Source organism: Aotus nancymaae, unplaced genomic scaffold, assembly GCF_030222135.1.
Source record: "Aotus nancymaae isolate 86718 unplaced genomic scaffold, 86718_ANA_hifiasm-v0.15.2.pri h1tg000064l_0, whole genome shotgun sequence".
NCBI classification, from domain to species: Eukaryota; Metazoa; Chordata; class Mammalia; order Primates; family Aotidae; genus Aotus; species Aotus nancymaae.
This window is the reverse complement of record NW_026988478.1, coordinates 12,213,588-12,228,847: the sequence shown is the minus strand read 5'-3', so window position 1 is coordinate 12,228,847 and position 15,260 is coordinate 12,213,588. Positions and strand designations below refer to the sequence as shown.

Genomic DNA, 15,260 nt, shown 5'->3' with positions numbered 1-15,260 from the left:
AGTTAGTGGAACTATGCCTTAGACAAACCCAGGTATAGTTGTGTTCTGACCAGCCACTGCAGAAAGATTTCCTAACAGATAAAGTATCAGGCAGAGTTCCTAAAATGGTAATGCCTCGTACTGAAGTCAGATGAACCCTAGACCAGGGTTTCTCAACTTTAGCACTGTTAGCATTTTGGGCTATAAAATTCTTTGTGTATACATATTATAGACAGCTTAGCAGCATCCTTGACCTGTATCTGCTAGATGTAGCCACCTCCCACCCCTCACCCTTGACTATTTGAAATATCTCCAGATGATGTTGCCAAATGTTCCCTGAGGGGGTTGAAAATTGCTCCAAATTGAGAACCAATGACCCAGACTAATGATTCTTCTAGACCCATTCTAACAGCACAAACTTCAAAATGACCAATCTAAGTAACTTCATTGCATCCCAGAACAAGGTCCAACAGTACTTATAACAAAATCTAATAGCTAACAGCTAACACATTTAACACTCTTCTCTCTTAACTTTTTACTTGGACCCTAACTCCTTCCAGTTGGGGCAAAAACTCTTGGACAGACTTAGCAGTGTGAAGGATAATGATCCCAACTTGATAGTCTGGCAAACTCTGGGTAGGTACAGACACATTTTCCTGTTACTTTTTTTGTCAGTCTGAAATTATGTCAAAATAAAATTTAAAAGAAAGAAGTACAAAAACAATTTATGCATTCAACACAGCTAACATAATTTTTTTCTCTGCATAATCTCTTGAATTCCATCATTCTATTTTTTTTTTTTGAGATGGAGTCTTGCTCTATTTTTTTTTTTTTTTTTAGACAGAGTCTCACTGTATTGCCCAGGCTGGAGTGCAATGGTGCGATCTCGGCTCACTGCAATCTCTGTCTCCCAAGTTCAAGTGATTCTCATGCCTCAGCCTTCCGAGTAGCTGGAATTACAGGTGCTTACCACCACACCTGGCTAATTTTTTATATTTTTAGTAGAGATGAGGTTTCGCCATATTGGCCAGGCTGGTCTTGAACTCCTGGCCTCTAGCGATCTGCCTGCCTTAGCCTCCCAAAGTACTGAGATTACAGGCATGAGTCACCACACCCAGCTGAGTTATCTAAATTCTTGAAATAAGCAGAAATGACTCTTGAGAGTTTGTGAATACAGGTTAACCATATGGCCTTCTCTGCCATTAAAGGCACTAATGTGCAGGAAACATAGATTAGCATTATTAAGTTTATCAAGAACCTTAAAATTTTTCCCAGCAAAAGTGAAACATTTGAAGGGATTAAAAAAATTCTTTTTTCCTTTTAAATAGCAGTACTGTGATGTATAAAGCAGTCCTTTCCTCAGTGAGTCATCTTATAGTTCTTGGCTTAGCCATCAGTAAAAATGTTTTTAATCCTACCGCCTTCAGAATTTGTTCTTAAGAATTAGAATCTATGATTCCTCAAAAATTTTGAAATAAGACTATATAGTCAAATAACTAGATAATATTCTTGATTTAATGAAAATATTTATATGAAGTGAAACATAAAACAAATTATTGGTTGTATTGCTACATTTAAATAATTTGCTTAAGTAACTAAAATATAATTAAGAATCCCCAAATTGTCCTAGACAACTATTTTAGAATCAAAAAGTACATGATCATAAATACTTGAAACTATAATAAAATTAATATTTATTTAATTATCTGTACATCCATAATAAAAGTTACTAGTTTGCTAGCAAGAATGATTTTTAACAAGGGTGATCTGGTTTAAATAGCTATGATTTCTTATGTTTCCATTATTATTTAAAAATACATATTGACATTTATTTTTAAGGACACAACAGAGCTGAACCAGTAAAGCACATGTCATGATAAGCACTAATGAGAAAATATGAGACCACTATAATCCCCAAATTACTAAATAAGGGAAACAGTCTGAAGGATATTATTAAAAATCAACTTAAGTACATATTGGATTTGTGAAAGGTCTATGTAAACATAACTTGAATTTACTTAAAAAAAAAAAGGAAATACAAAAACATTCTATAATTCTTCCCAAGAGACTTATTCAAATATGAGTTTAAGTAATAGCTGCAGGGCAGGGGCTGAGAAAGCCAGGCATGGTGGTGCATTCACCTGCAGTCTCAGCCCTTTGGGAAGCAGAGGTAGGAGGATCACTTGATGCCAGGAGTTTGAGGCTGCAGTGAGCTGTGATTGTACTACTGTACTCTGGCCTGGGCAACAGAGTGAAAGCCTATCTTAAATTTTTTTTTTTTTTTTAGACGGAAAAGTTCACAGAAGAGGCACTAATCAATCATCAAATGTAATTTTCTTCCCCTGAAACACAGCAATGTTAGACTGCTGTTCTTTTCGCCTTCTGCTTGCTTCCCATGAAGGATGAAGAGGCAGCGGCAATTGCTGTTTCATATTTTCAAGTTTTCTTTGTAGTTTCTTATTAAAATGATTCTTGATCTGAGGATCATTCTGTGGAAAATCTAGGAAGAGAAAGCAAAAATAACTAACTATATACCTAAAGAGCATACAGAAGAAGTACATTTCATCTTTTTCAAACCGACATTAAAAAACAAAATTTTGATTTCTTAAATGGAATATTTCACAATTTAAAACTGAAGTCCAACAGGGAATAGTTTGAAGTTGAAAATTTACATACGAGCAGTCAATTTTGAACAGAAGATTTCTTTTTTTTTTCCTTAAATTTATTTATTATACTTTAAGTTCTAGGGTACATGTGCAGATTGTGCAGGTTTGTTACATAGGTATACACATGCCATGGTGGTGGTTTGCTGCATCCGTCGCCCTGTCATCTACATTAGGTATTACTCCTAATGCTATCCCTCCCCAATTCCCCCAACCCCTGCTATTCCTACCCTAGCCCCCCATCCCCCAGGCCCTGGTGTGTGATGCTCCCCTCCCTGTGTCCATGTGTTCTCATTGTTCAACACACACTTAAGAACATGTGGTGTTTAATTTTCTGTTCCTGTGTTAGTTTGCTGAGAATGATGGTTTCCAGATTCATCCATGTCCTTGCAAAGGAAACAAACTCATCTTTTTTTATGGCTGCATAGTATTATATGTGCTACATTTTCTTCATTCAGTTTATCACTGATGGGCATTTGGGTTGGTTCTAAGTCTTTGCTATTGTAAACAGTGCCACAATGAACATATGTGTGCATGTATCTTTATAACAGAATGATTTATAATCCTTTGGGTATATACCCAGTAATGGGATTGCTGGGTCAAATGATATTTCTATTTCTAGATCCTTGAGGAATCCCCACACTGTCTTCCACAGTGGTTGAATTAATTTACACTCCCACCAACAGTGTAAAAGCGTTCCTATTTCTCCACATCTTCTCCAGCATCTGTTGTTTCCTGATTTTTTTAATGATGCCATTCTAACTGGCATGAAGTGGTTTATCTCAATGTGGTTTTGATTTGCATTTCTCTAATGACCATTGATGATGAGCTTTTTTTCATATGTGTGTTGGCTGCATAAATGTCTTCTTTGAAAAGTGGCTGTTCATATCCTTTGCCCACTTTTTGATGGGGTTGTTTTTTTCTTGTAAATTTCTGGATATTAGCCCTTTGTCAGTTGGGTAGATTGTAAACATATTTTCCCATTGTTTTGGTTGCTGGATCACTTTATTGATAGTTTCTCTTGCTGTGCAGAAGCTCTTAAGTTTCATTAGATCCCATTTGTCTATTTTGGCTTTTGTTGCCATTGCTTTTGGTATTTTAGTCATGAAGTCCTTGCCCATGCCTATGTCCTGAATGGTATTGCCTAGGTTTTCTTCTAGAGTTTTTATGGTGTTAGGCCTCATGTTTAAATCTTTAATCCATCTAGAGTTAATTTTTGTATAAGGTGTAAGGAAGGGATCCAGTTACAGCTTTCTGCATATGGCTAGCCAGTTTTCCCAACACCATTTATTAAATAGGGAATCCTTTCCCCATTGCTTGTTTTTGCCAGGTTTGTCAAAGATCAGATGGCTGTAGTTTTGCAGCATTCTTTCTGAGGCCTCTGTTCTGTTCTATTAGTCTATATATCTATTTTGGTACCAGTACCATGCTGTTTTGATTACAGTAGGCTTGTAATATAGTTTGAGGTCAGGTAGCATGATGCCTCCAACTTTGTTCTCTTTGCTTAGGATTGTCTTGGCTATGTGGGCTCTTTTTGGTTCCATATGAAGTTTAAGGTGGTTTTCCCCAATTCTGTGAAGAAAGTCTTCGGTAGCTTGATGGGGATAGCATTGAATCTCTAAGTTACTTTGGGCAGTTTGGCCATTAATGAGATTGATTCTTTCTAACCATGAGCATGGAATGTTTTTCCATCTGTTTGTGTCCTCTCTTATTTCCTTGAACAGTGGTTTATAGTTCTCCTTGAAAAGGTCCTTCACATCCCTTGTTAGTTGTATTCCTAGTTATTTTATTCTTTTTTTAGCAATTGTGAATGGGAGTTCACTCATGATTTGGCTCTCTGTTTGTCTATTATTGGTATATAGGAATGCTTGCTATTTTTGCAGTGATTTTGTATTCTGAGACTTTGCTGAAGTTGCTCATCAGCTTAAGGAGATTTTGGGCTGAGATGATGGAGTGTTCTAAATATACAATCATATCATCTCCAAACAGGGACAATTTGATGTCCTTTCTTCCTATTTGGATAGCCTTTATTTCTTTCTCTTGTCTGATGGCCCTAGCCAGAACTTCCAATACTATGTTGAATAGGAGTGGAGAAAGAGGGCATACTTGTCTTGTATCAGTTTTCAAAGGGAATGCTTCCAGTTTTTGCCCATTCAGTATAATATTGGATGTGGGTTTGTCATAAGCAGCTCTTATTATTTTGAGATATGATCCATCGATACCTAGTTTATAGAGAGTTTTTAGCATAAAGGGCTGTTGAATTTTGTCAAAGGCCTTCCCTGCATCTATTGAGATAATCATGTGGTTTTTGTCTTTGGTTCTGTTTATGTGATGGATTATGTTTATGATTTGCAGATGTTGAACCAGCCTTGCATCCGAGGGTTGAAGCCAACTTGATCATGATGGATAAGCTTTTTGATGTGCTGTTGGATTCAGTTTGCCAGTATTATTATTGAAGATTTTTACATCAATGTTCATCATGGATATTGGCCTGAAATTTTCTTTTTTAGTTGCAACTCTGCCAGGTTTTGGTATCAGGATGATGTTGGTCTCATAAAATGAGTTAGGGATGATTCCCTCTTTTTGGATTGTTTAGAATAGTTTCAGAAGGAATGGTATCAGCTCTTCTTTGTATCTCTGGTAGAATTTGGCTGTGAACTCGTCTGGTCCTGGACTTTTTTTGGTTGGTAGGCTATTAACTGCTGCCTCAACTTCAGACTTCATTATTGGTTTATTCAGGAATTCAACATCTTCCTGGTTTAGTCTTGGGAGGGTGTAAGTGGCCAGGAATTTATCCATTTCTTCTAGATTTACTGGTTCATTTGCACAGAGGTGCTTGTAGTAATCTCTGGTGGTAGTTTGTATTTCTGTGGGATTGGTGGTGATATCCTCTTTATCATTTTTTATTGCTTCTATTTTGAATCTTCTCTCTTTTTTAAATTAGTCTGGCTAGTGGTTTATCTATTTTGTTTTAAAAAAACCAGCTTTTGGATTTACTGAGTTTTTGAAGGGTTTTTTTGTGTCTCCATCTCCTTTAGTTCTGTTTTGATCTTAGTTATTTCTTGCTTTCTACTAGCTTTTGAATTTGTTTGATCTTGCTCTTCTAGTTCTTTTAATTGTGACATTAGGGTGTCGATGTTATATCTTTCCTTGCTTCTCTTGTGGGCATTTAATGCTATAAACTTCCCTCTACACACTGCTTTAAATGTGTCCCAGAGATTCTGGTACACTGTGACTTTGTTCTCATTGGTTTCGAAGAACATCTTTATTTCTGCCTTCATTTCATTATTTATTCAGTAGTCATTTAGGAGCAGGTTGTTTAGTTTCCACGTAGTTGTGAAGTTTTGAGTGAGTTTCTTAATCCAGAGTTCTAATTTGATTGCACTGTGGTCTGAGAGGCTGTTATGATTTCTGTTCTTTTGCATTTGCTGAGGGGTGTTTTACTTCCAATTATGTGGTCAATTTTAGAATAAGTGCAATGTGGTGCTAAGAAGAATGTATATTCTGTGGTTCTGGGGTGGAGAGTTCTATAGATCTCTATTAGGTCCGCTTCATCCAGATCTGAGTTCAAGTCCTGGATATCCTTATTAATTCTGTCTCATTGATCTGTCTAGTATTGACAGTGGGGTGTTAAAGTCTCCCACTATTATTGTGTGGGAGTCTAAGTCTTTTGGTAGTCATTAAGAACTTGCTTTATGAATCTGGGTGCTCCTGTATTATGTGCATATATATTTAGGATAGTTAGCTCTTCTTGTTGCATTGATGCTTTTACCATTATGTAATGCCCTTCTTTGACTCTGTTGATCCTTGTTGGTTTAAAGACTGTTTTATCAGAGACTAGGATTACAACCCCTGCTCTTTTTTCCTCTTCATTTGCTTGGTAAATCTTCCTCCATTCCTTTATTTTGAGCCTATGACACATATGCTTTCTATCTCTATAAATAGATACTTATTGAGTGCCTCTTCATTTATGCCATGCTGTCTTATTTATAATAACATAAAGAAAGGAATCACATTGTTGTACCAGCATAGAAGGCAAAAGAAAGGCATCTGGTATTTTCAAAGGAACATCTTTAGCTTATGTTATCTGTGCTCATGAAGCAGATGTCACTAGAAAATTCACATCTTAGCTAAGACACTCCACTAGGTCCAACAATACTGATAGTGTTTACTTATTTTGAAGGGCTACAAATTGATTCCACTCCTGTCTGTTATTGAACCAAAAGTTGTTATTACAAGGAAAATTACTAAGTCTACTCAAGAATATAAGACAAAGTTCTTTTTTAGTTGTAATGTTATTCTCCAGATACAAAGGTGGCAACTTGTATCCTAGTCCTTATAGTACCTTATCACTTTACATATTTTGAACCAAGTCTTATTTGGAGAAGATACACTAGCATGAAAAGATATAAATCAATGCACATTTTAAGTAATCAGAAAGAAAAAGAAAGACAAAAAACTTAACATAGACTTATTAATCAGTCCTAGGAGTATGTAATTTCTCCACTGCAAGTTAGACATCATTGTCAGAAGCTTTTTAAAGACCTCTTTAAGAAAACAAAATATTTTATATAAACCAGTGTATAGTTTGGGATAATATTTACAAAACATTATGTAGACAGAAATCAAAACATTCCTTATCTTACACAAATCACATGTGCTCTAGAAATCTGTTATAATGTTCAAAGAGTGGCTCTAGTGATGAAAAGTTTAAAAAAAGATTTCATGAAAACCGAGATTTGAATAAAGCAGTATTTCTAAACGAATATATTATTTTATATATTACATAAATTAGAATTGTAAATGTAAATAAACTCGTAAATATTTTAAGCATACAAACTAAGCACAAAAAAACCCTTTACTTGGATATTCTCACTGTGAAAATGTAGGTATGTCTTATATTTACAGTTATCCTATGTTTGTGAATATATGGTATAAATGGGGCATACTGACATGTTTCTGCCAAATCCTGTATTATCTTCCTTTTTGGCATACAATTAGAATATATTTTCCATTCCTGCTGCAGTTACATGACGTCCCACGGCTGAGTTATGGCTAATAAAATGTGAGTAAAAGGCCTGAACCATAAAAACCTCACATTCAATCTTCCATTATTTCCCTATCACTGATGAATGAAGAGGATTCAGAGGAGGGAAGAGGCACAAGATAGAATAAAACTCTGAGGGGCAGACAGACTGATGGATGACAAAACACTGAGATTTAGTAGTTACTTGTTATAGCAGGTAGTCTACTATGAATAATACTAAAGTTGGTACTCTGAAGTACCATTTCAGTAACATAAAATTTGGCATTGGCTTAGCAGTTCAGTGGTAGGTAGCAAGGAAATAGATTATCTGAGAATGGGAAGTAAGGAACCTATGTGCCAAAGAAATAGGGAAAGCTGTTGTCAGTGATTACTTGGCAAGTAGGTCACAAGCCTATGGAGTTTGCAGTACAAAGGTAACTGGTGGGAAAGAATAAAAATATCAGTATATTACTGGCTGTCCCTGACAATATACTATACAAGAGAGAACAGATGGAACAGAAAGAATCCAGATATTTGGGAACTCAATGTTTAGAAAATCCTTTGATTCCCAAACAGTAGGTTACAAGACTAAGAAAAGTTTTAAGTAATACAGGCCCATATCAACTCAGCCCTAGAGCAGAGATAAGACTAAATGTATGGCTACAATACGACTAAATGTATGGCTGCAATTCCCATCCAAACCTGGTAATTCTCAATGCAGTTGATGCTGAATGAGAGTGGGAGTGGGAAAAACAAAACAAAACACAATCAAACAAATACGACAAGTTTGAGAACTAGCTCTAGGAAAGAATTTCCAGTACAGCAGCTAGCTGACAGATGGACTCAGGGAAATAGAGGTCAGAAATCCACTGAGTTTTTGAGGAAGTGTATAGTGAAAGAAATCACAAACCTGGGATGGAAAAAAACCTCAGTTGAACTTTGTACAAATCTTCATCACTTTATACCTGTACTAGTGACCTGGCGCAAACTCCAAAGAGATCATGTTAAATACCCACTTCAGATGTGTCCATGAAACAAAGACCCTTCCTAGACAGGACCAAGAAGCACAGTGGATAAGGAGGTTCCTCTCAGAGCCTTAGTAATCTTTGCTCAGCAGAATTTCAGGTAGTATATCTGTTGTGTGCCTTCCATTTTTCACTTAATCAAGAGTTTTTATTGTCATTACCTTATCCCTGTTCTTCTACTCTATATGTGGTATATCATGGTATGAATTTCTTTTTGGTACGAAAGTCACCAAACTTTGAGGAATCCCACCCATGAGATTTGATGGAAAGCACTGCATCACCAGTGATCCTGGACTTTGAGCTGGATGCAGTGACTGGATGTGATTTCAGGTTGGCTTCCTTGGGAAGGAGGTCAGTGTGCTCTGTGTAGGAGGAAACGTGAAATGGGCATCTGGTGACAGAAAGAACTGTCACTGGCAGAAAATGTTATGTGTTCACGAAATTCCACTTCCTCTTTTCTCCTAGATATATAGTAAGACTACATTTCTTAGCACTTTGTTGTTAGATGGGGTCATGTGACTGAATTTGGGTTAATGATATGTGAGCAGAACTGACTTTTGCTACTTTTAGGCCTGGCTCATAAAAACCTACAAAATTCTCCATGTACTCCATTCCCTTCTGTTGACAAATGGAGAATATTTGGAACCTGGAGGAGGAAGGAGCCAAAAGATGGAAGAAACCTGATCCTTAAATGACTATGTAAAAAAGTGCCTCTCTAATTCATCAAATGGACTGTGATGTAAATGAGAAATGAAATTTTGCTATGTTAAGTCAGTGAAAGTCTGAGATTGTGTGAGAAGTTGGTGTACCCAAATATATTAAACTTAGATTTGTTATGAATTAATCTGAAAATATTCTGATTATACTCTTACCCAAGAAAGTAATATACTTGTTATTCAATGTTTAATGGAATGGCATTAGTAATCAGATCACTAATAATTAAAATATAACTTACATAGTTTACTTAAAAATGTGTTAATTTGAGATAAGTTAAATAGACATAATATTTCCTGATAAACTTTGTCTATATCTTTCCCTCTGGCAGGACACAGAAAAAAAAAAACTAACAACAAAAAATTATATTGATAATTATAAGATGCTCTGTTAATATTTCTGTGGGTACATCATTCATTCAGGCTATATTAAGCAACCACAGTTTTTCATTCTTTCACTTTGGCAAAACATAGCTTAATTGTATATGGAGGTCAGGCAACTGTGAATACATACCGACGGATCTGGTTTTTGGAGCCTGTTCTTTGTAATTTCTAAAAGAAGAAAAACACCATTATGACTTTTTAAAGATAAATCCTCTGATCTCAAGAACATAACAAAACTGATGATAAAACTAATTCAAAGGCTACTATACTCCTTAGTCACACCAGCAAACAATAAAATAATTATGAAAGCCCCAGGTTTTAGCTGTATCAAACGAAAGTTTGTTAGAATCCAATGCTACTACAGACACATGAGGACCTATCTCTCTCACCACCCTTAAAGAGAATTCTGTTTGTAAAGAAAATATCTTATCTTGGTTACTTTGCCTTTACTGTTGGGGACTATCTTGATAAAGAATTTCTAAAGTCTTTTCACAGGAAGAATGACTCATATAAAACTAAGATTTACATTTTGGCTGGCTGTGATGGCTCATGCCTGTAATCCCAGCACTTTGGGAGGCTGAGGCAACCAGCCTGGCCAATATGATGAAACCTCATCTCTACTGAAAAAAAAAAAAAAAAATACAAAAATTAGCCAGGCATGGTGGCGGATGTTGTAGTCCCAGCTACTTAGTAGGCTGAGACAGGAGAATTGCTTGAATGAGGTAGGCATAGGTTGCAGTGCTCATGCCACTGCACTCCAGCCTGGGTGACAGAGGGAGAGTATGTCTCCAAAAAAAAAAAAGGATTTACACTTCGTGGTATTCCATTTTCAAATAGGAAAAAAATGTAGCTTTTTGAGGCAAGTTTGGAAAATATAAGTAAATATTTTACTTATTTCAATGCTCCACACAGTCTTTGCCATACTGTGACATTTTTGAAAAATTTCTGTATCACATTTTTCTATTTCAATAAAGACTATCCCAGACTTGTAAATAAATGCAAAACAGTTTATAGTTGTTACTGAAGAAGTTAGCTAACCATGGTCTTCACTCTAAAATGTGAAGATATTCTTTATCAAATTGGAATTACAAATAAAGTTAAACTTACTGATTTATAACAGAACAGCTATGAAAAGTGGTGAACAACAGGATGGAGAGCAACATCATCAAATAAAAAGCAGTCTGGAGTAACTCAGTTTAAGGGCAAGCAGCCTTATATACTGAAATGGGATTAGACAGTAAAATGATTGATGTTTACAATAATGGTCCTGGGTCATCATGAAAAAAACACCATATTCTTTTCAGAAAGTTCTGTTTAAAAAGATATATAAGATATTTTCAAAAGTTTTTCATTAAAAAGGATTTCAAAATTTCAAAACTTTGATAAATGAAGGAATAAAACTAAATTAGCCTGAATATTATTTGGCTATAGCATCTCGTTTTTTGATGAAACTGGACAAATGTGGCATTGCCGTATGTATATCTGTACCTAATATCTCACTACAACATTGGAGACAGCCAAGTCTAAAAATAGGATGAGTTGTATAAACTAGAATTATAATCTCTTCATGTATGGACATGTAGATATTTCTAGCATTTTAAAAAAGAATTAATGATTATTTTGCCATATGTGTATCTGTACCTAATATCCCACTATAACCTTGGAGAAGGCCAAGTCTAAAAACAGGATGGGTTGTACAAACTAGAATTATAGTCTCTTCACATATGGGCATGTAGATATCTCTAGCTTTTTAAAAAGGAACTAATTATTATTTTAGAATAGGTAAAAGAATCTTACCTTCTAGAGCTTTTAGATTCAGATAAAGAGTGGAAAAACGCTGACTCTAACTTTCTGGTTCCTGTATTTGGCTTGGTTGTGTCATTTCCTCTATCCCCATGAGTTTCACCTGTATCTTCAAGTAATACTTTTTCGAGTGGTTTTTGTTCCTTAACTGAAGAATGACAACTACTTTCCTTCTTTCGTGTCCGTCTGACTTTCCCAATGAAAAAGTCATCACCACTATCACTATCTTCAGACGTGGAAGACTGTTTGTAAAACCTTTCTTCTGTGCTATCATCAAAATACTCCTTCTCCTCTTCACATGATTCTTCTCTGCCATCACTGTTACCACAGAGTGAGCTATCAGATCCTTTGTTTTTTTTGGTTTGACTTAGTGTTTTCAGTTTTGGGTCAGCAGGTGTCTTCTGGGACTCTCGGGAAACTACAGAATCCTTTTCTGAAGGCTTTGATGGAGAATTTAGAATAGTCACAGCTTTAGCTCCATGTTCTACCTTGGTTATTTTTTCTTTTGAATTATGTGTTGGTTTCTTTGCCAGTATTTTGTTTTCTTTCACTTTTTGCTCACTGATAATTGTTCCTACACGCTGTGAATTATTTCCATTACCATTTGAATACAAAGTATTCTTAGAATGATTGTCCTCTGAAGCATTCTTTGATGACTCAACTTCAGCAACATTTTGTCTTTCTTCCTTAAAGGCTTGGACAGCAGCTGTAACAGAAACAATGCATGATTTATTTTAGCAGTGAAACATATGAAACATGACTGTTTCAGAACACTATTTTAAAAATTATTTGAAAAGATTTAAGAGGGCAATTGGAATTGATATTAAGTACATATAATGGGTCTGAATTCACAAAGAAGTCTTTCAACTTCTTAAAAACCAAACATAGTGGCTCATGCCTGTAATCCCAGCACTTTGGGAGGCCGAGGCAGGTGGATCACAAGGTCAGAAGTTCAAGACCAGCCTGGCCAAGATGGTGAAATCCTGTCTCTACTAAAAATACAAAAATTAGCCGGGCGTGATGGTGTGTGCCTGTAATCCCAGCTAGTTAGGAAGCTGAGGCAGAGAATTGCTTGAACTTGGGAGGCGGAGGTTACAGTGAGCAGAGATTGCGCCACTTGCACTCCAGCCTGGATGACAGGGCGAGACTCCATCTCAAAAAAATCAAAAAACAAAAACAAACAAACAAACAAATCTAACATATGATATGCTCAGACGTATTTATTTTAAATTGTGAAAATGAAAAGAAAATCCTTTCTTCATGTCTAGGAGTTATGAAGAACAGTAAAAACGTTACAGAATACAAATAAATAAAAGGAAATGGCAACTTTAATTTCTATAGTAATAATGCATCGAGTAGTATAAGTTGTGCTTTCAGACATAAAAATCAATGTAAGATGTGACAAAAACATTTCATTTTATAAATATTATTTTATAATAAACACATATAAATGAAAATTATTTGACTAAGTGGCAAAACCAAAAGTAATGAGTTATGTCAGTATTTAAAAAAACTATTCATCTTTATCATGTATATATAAATAAAAACATATATATTATATATTCATATATTACGAATTTATTAAAAAACACAGATTTGGTTTTTCTTCAGAGATCATAGATACTTACTGTATTTTCAGAAACCTTCCACATTGGTAAATATATGAAAAAAACTTACATTTATAATAGATGCTCAAGAGTTAAAAGAACCATAAAAATATTTAAAGTAAGTGATAGCCATTATCCAAAGTCTACATATACATTAAGTACATTGCTTAAAAGTCATTTAATTCATACCTTTTAGGACATCTATCTTTTTCTTCAGAAGAGGATGTACTGCTAGTCTGGCAATTGCTCTTTCAGTTGCAGTAGAATCTGGCTGCAAATTAATGTTAGGAAATAAGATAAAGACACTATTGAAAGTGAATAAAATAAAATCTATCGTAGTCTTTAAAATTAGAGTTGGAGAATAGAACCAGTTAATATTGTCCTTAGATAATTTATCTGTATAATCAATCCATGCTAAAGACAAAGATCATTCAGACTAAAATATTACTGACTGAACAATTAAATTACTTAATCATTAATAAATATTCTTTGGATACTTAATTGTAATAAGCACCATGTGTAACATTTAAAAAAACATGGTTTTTACTATCAAAGAACTTAACTGATCTAATTAAGAAAACTAAATATCAAAGAATGAAATAACATATTAGTGCTAAACTGGGTGAGACTGCTGTAATACTTGAAGTCCCATTTAACAGAGACCTAGAAATTATCTAATGTTCTTTATTTCTATTTTAAATGTCTACTATCACGGCCACGTTCTCAGGGCCTAGAACAATGCTTGGATCATAGAAAATATGTTATAAATAATTGATGATGATTGAATGGGAATATTATATGCAATATTGAACATATTTATAAATTTTGGAAACATCATAATGCCAGCTAATTACTTGAAATGCCATATGAAGGCTGACAACATCTAAATTTCGACCTCTAGCTTCAACCTGAGCTCTAAGCTGATACATCAAACCACCTAACTTGACATCTATTTGACATTGTCACAACAGAATTTTTTGCCTTTTTTTCTCACAAATCTGTTTCTCCTATAGCTTTTCTATCTTATTGTATGTAATTTCCATTCTTCTGGTTGCTCAGGCCTAAAACTCTAAGGATTCTTTTCCAATATTTAGCTTCCTCAAAACTCACAATACATCCCCTGTGATTCCAAATGTAAAATATATCCAGAACCAGTCACTTCTCACCATTTCTAATTCTTACTACCTTTGCCTAAATCACCAACACCTCTCGCCTGGACCAACATAATAAGCTTATACCTGGTCACTTTCCTTTGCAACTTGCTTTCTTAATAGTCAATTTTCCAGGTAGCAGCCACAGTAATTTTAAAAAAATATACTCAAATCATGCTAATTCCATATCTGTTCTTCTTTAAGCTTTACTGCCTTAAGATGCTTAGGCCATACCATTGCAATCTCTTCTTTACCTGGAATACTCTGCTCCCAAATATATACATGGCTGATCATCTCACTGTTTTCAGGTCTCTGTTTAGTTGCCATCTCAACTAGCACAACACTTCCCATCACTATTTACTTCACATCACTTATGTTTTCACATCCATGAGGCAAAGACTTTGTTCGCCTCATTGCTGTAGATTCAATGCCTAGAATAGTAACTGGTAATAACAGTAGGCACCCAATATACGTTTAATAAAGCAAGTCAATAAATTTCACTAGTGTGTGAAAGTAGAACAACCAGTATCAAATGTCTTTATTCTAAATTTAGCCTTCATTGTGAATAGTCAAATATAAGGCATTTCCAACCCAGTAATATAAATGTATGGATACCAAAATAAAAACAGGATGATGGCAGTATGCAAGCTATTCTATTTGGAGGATTTATCTGAGTAATGTCACTCAGAAAAAAATTTATTTAAATTATTTAAATTACACCTGGTGTAAATCCTGTGCCAGGAACACCTGCTATTTAATTATCTTGGGTACTAGGTTGAATAATGTCCCCCCAAAATTCATGTCCAAAATTCTGGAAACTCGGAATGTGAACTTAGTTGGAAATAAAATCTTTGCAGATGAAATGATTATGGAATCGCAGTGGATCAGGGTGGTCCTAAGTCCAGTATG

At 35.1% G+C, this 15,260-nt stretch overlaps 1 protein-coding gene across 2 annotated transcripts in view; it reads right to left on the bottom strand.

Moving 5' to 3' along the window:
- Positions 1–1,661: 1,661 nt before the first annotated feature.
- SRFBP1 (serum response factor binding protein 1) overlaps positions 1,662–15,260 on the bottom strand; it is a 62,656-nt gene continuing 49,057 nt past the window's right edge. The window contains exons 5-8 of one of the 2 annotated variants that reach the window (XM_012448444.3): positions 13,390–13,471; positions 11,588–12,299; positions 9,921–9,958; positions 1,662–2,479 (exon numbers count right to left, since the gene is read on the bottom strand). In XM_012448444.3, the coding sequence (XP_012303867.2) occupies positions 2,295–2,479; positions 9,921–9,958; positions 11,588–12,299; positions 13,390–13,471 (1,017 nt within the window). In that variant the 3' untranslated portion in view covers positions 1,662–2,294. Of the gene's footprint in view, positions 2,480–2,969; positions 9,959–11,587; positions 12,300–13,389; positions 13,472–15,260 lie in introns of those variants that run through there. The other variant, XM_064366219.1, reaches the window with a different exon arrangement.